Genomic DNA, 3,567 nt, shown 5'->3' on the forward strand with positions numbered 1-3,567 from the left:
AAAAAAAAAAATCTGTATTGGGGAGGTAGGGAGGGAAGGGATGGTAGGGGAAAAACAAAGGAGGAGGTAACAATGCTCGAAAGGAACTGGACTCATTACCTTACTCATGTAACTGTAACCCCTCTGTACAGTATTTTTTACAATAAATAACATTCAAAAAATGAAAAAAAAACTGTATAACCCAGAGATGTGTTTTTTTTCCCTCCTTCTGAAGTGTGTATAGAATACCGGGTGACAACAATTGGTCTGATCACACCATCTCGTCCTCTCATTGGTGGTTTGGAGCCTGGCTGCCCTAATCACATGCCTGTCTTGGTTTCTTTCAGCGATCTGAAGCTGGACAATGTGCTGTTGGATCATGAAGGTCACTGTAAGCTGGCAGACTTTGGAATGTGTAAGGAGGGGATTTGTAATGGAGTCACCACAGCCACGTTCTGTGGCACACCTGACTACATTGCTCCAGAGGTGAGTGTACCTGTGGAGCCCTCCCTGACCACAACCATTGCCACAGGCTGTTTTCCTGTGCCACAGCCATGCAGGCAGTGCTGGCGTGAACGCCTCCAGACGTTATGGTTCACTGGGCGGATGGGCTGAAAATGTCCGAGGTTCATGTAAATAAAATTTGGGGCTAAAAATAATTATAAATTTTGCAGTTGCTTTATTCACTTAAATGAGGGCAAAATATGTTCCACTCATGGCAACCTAGTTCATTTTCCTTCTTGTCTCTGTGTAGTGGTTTAATGCCAGCCTCATTTAGCAGATCTAAAGACAAGCTTTTGAGTCTCATATGAAGGAAAGAACGCAGTCTCTTCTTCTCTCTGTTTTGTTAGTTCTCTCTCTCTTTCTCTTCATTCTTTCTCTCTCTCTCTCCTTCCTTCTTTTCTTCCTTCCTCCTTCCTTTCTTTCTTTTTTTTTTTGTGCTGGTAATTGGGCTTGAACTCAGGGCATCATGCTGTATCTTGGGTTTATTGTTGATGTTGTTGTTTTTGCTGAGGGCAGGTGCTTTAATATTTGAGCCAGGCCTCAAGTCTGGCATTTTGTTGGTTAATTGGAGATGAAAGTTTCATGGACCTTCCTGCTCCAGACCAGTTTTGAACCATGATGCTTGGATCTAAGTCTCCTGAGTAGCTAGGATTGCAGGTGTGAGCCACCAGCACTTGGCTGTATTGGTAGATTTTCAAACATATTGCTGTTTTGAGTCTGCATGTGCCACTCCCATGGCCTGAGCAGATTGTAAATGCTTCATCACTCAGAAGAGAAGACACTGCTATAGACCAGTCTATAGAGATGGAATAAAGCAAGCATACTAACACAGGAGACTTCATTTTTTTCTGTAGTCCATCATCTCCTCTAGTCATGAGGAATGCCTTTGTTCAGCAGATGCGTGCAACCCCTCTCACAGTGTCCTCATTTGCCCAGATTCTCCAGGAGATGCTGTATGGGCCAGCTGTTGACTGGTGGGCCATGGGCGTATTGCTCTACGAGATGCTGTGTGGCCATGCACCCTTTGAGGCGGAGAATGAAGACGACCTCTTTGAGGCCATACTGAATGATGAAGTGGTCTACCCTACCTGGCTGCATGAAGAAGCCACAGGGATCCTCAAGTCTGTAAGTTTGCCTTGTCTAGCCTTCTCCCTACTGCAAACATACTTTTACATGGGCTCCTTGTATCTTTTCTGAATGTCTCCTACTTGTAAGCGACTAGCACTAACTAAAGTTTGTCTTTCAAGCTAAAGCATCAAAGAGTTCTCAGGCGTTTCCCCTTCTTGTCTGCAGTACTTATTTCCAGGCCAAGTGCAACATAAGTTGATAGTTTTGTTTGCCAGCAATCAAGTATTTCTAGCACTTCGCTTTCGATTGTTTCTATATTCTAGCACTAGGGCTTGAGTTTATGCGGCTTCCCCTTCACAGAGGTGACAGTGGGCAACAGATTTAGTGAACACCATTCCCAGTTTGTTATGATATCACTTGTGCTTCTATTCACCATTTCCAAGGATGAGACCAAAAGGGACTTTCCCTCACTACTCCCAGAAGAGGAGATTTTTCCGAACCTCTCTCTGTCTCTTTGGCCACCATGATATTCTTTTATGCAAGACAGGTGACCAAGATTCTGTACACTCTGTCATACTGAGAAATCTTCATTTTGTGTTGTTTGTTTTGTTTGTCCTTGGGCTTGAACTCAGGGCTGGGTCCTGTCTTGAATCTTTTTTGCTCAAGGCTAGTGCTCTATCACTTGAGCCACAGCTTCACTTCAGCTTTTTGGTAGTTTGTTGGAAATAAGTATCTCATAAGTTTTCTTGCCTGGGCCAGCTTTGCATTGCATTCTCAAATCTCAGCCTCCTTAATAGCTAAGATAGGGTTACAGGTATGAGCCACTAGCAGCTGACCCATTTTTTAATGCATTCAAATCACTCTTTGCTGAGAAAGAAACATGGATTTGATTCCCTTACATTCAGAATTAAAATGTCTATCTAATTTAGGTCCATTTTACACTTTTCTGTTCAAAAACCATGTAGCTACTGGGCTCTGGTGGCTCATGCCTATAATCCTGGGTACTTAGGAAGCTGGGATCTGAGGATCATGTTTCAAAACCAGCCCAGGCAAGAGAGTCTGAAAGACTTGTATCTCTAGTTAACCACCAAGAAACCAAAAAGTAGCTTTTTAAAGTAGTGGAGCATTAGCCTTGAGTGAAAAAACTAAAAGGATAATATCCAGCCCCTGAGTACAAGCACCAATATCATTACATATAAACACACACACACACACACACACACACACACACACACAAATCATGTAGTGTCATTATGATAGTCAGAGTCTTAAAAAAATCCATTTATTAGGGTAAATTAGGACAACCTGTTCTCTATTGGCTATTCTCAATGTGATTTTATGGGATTTTATCCCATAGATGTCATTCTCAGTTAATATTTCTTTTAATTACTGTCCTAAAGTTATATCTTTTCCAGTGATGAAAAACAAAAGCTGAATCTGGTAAAATATTTGCAACCTTGTTGAAAGACTTGTCTAATAGGAAGCTTATGATAAGTGCCATTGTGAGAACATTTTGTACGCAGGTCACAGTGTAATGGCATGATGGTCACTGAGAATTCTCTGAATCACTAAAAAAGAAGTAACACAGAAATCCTTCTCAGGGAAATATTGCCAAGATGAATCACACTTTATTCCATGAATTCTCATGCTCTCGGGTGCTGATACTCTCCTGAAATAGAAACAACATTGATTCCTATAGAAATAAAGTAAAATACTTTGAAAGTCTGCCAAATGCCGCCTGTCTAGCAAGTTTTCTTTAAAACAACAACAACAACAAACAAAACAGTTTATTTAGTGGCAGTTTTAAACTGAGAGGTGTGGCTGTTGATGTTTTATGAATAAAACATTATTATAGAGAATGCCTTACCTGTGTGGACTTGAGGCATACAGTTTATTAACTTCCTGAAAGGAAACTTACTCACTTGGATTGGCCAAAGCTGACCTTGATAACATGAGCTGTAGTAACAGCTTCACCATGCAGTGGTATTAAGCGTGCATTGTCACTTTCCCAGTGCT

The 3,567-nt window shown here is 41.4% G+C and overlaps 1 protein-coding gene across 1 annotated transcript; it reads left to right on the forward strand.

Moving 5' to 3' along the window:
• Positions 1-214: 214 nt before the first annotated feature.
• Positions 215-1,608, forward strand: LOC106002277 (protein kinase C eta type-like; the record flags this gene model as incomplete). Its single annotated transcript, XM_013037178.1, has 2 exons — positions 215-465; positions 1,420-1,608. Coding segments are annotated over 2 exons (440 nt in total), but the record flags the coding sequence as incomplete, so codon positions are not given.
• Positions 1,609-3,567: the final 1,959 nt, after the last annotated feature.

This window comes from Dipodomys ordii, unplaced genomic scaffold, assembly GCF_000151885.1.
Source record: "Dipodomys ordii isolate 6190 unplaced genomic scaffold, Dord_2.0 Scaffold6380, whole genome shotgun sequence".
Classification (NCBI taxonomy): domain Eukaryota; kingdom Metazoa; phylum Chordata; class Mammalia; order Rodentia; family Heteromyidae; genus Dipodomys; species Dipodomys ordii.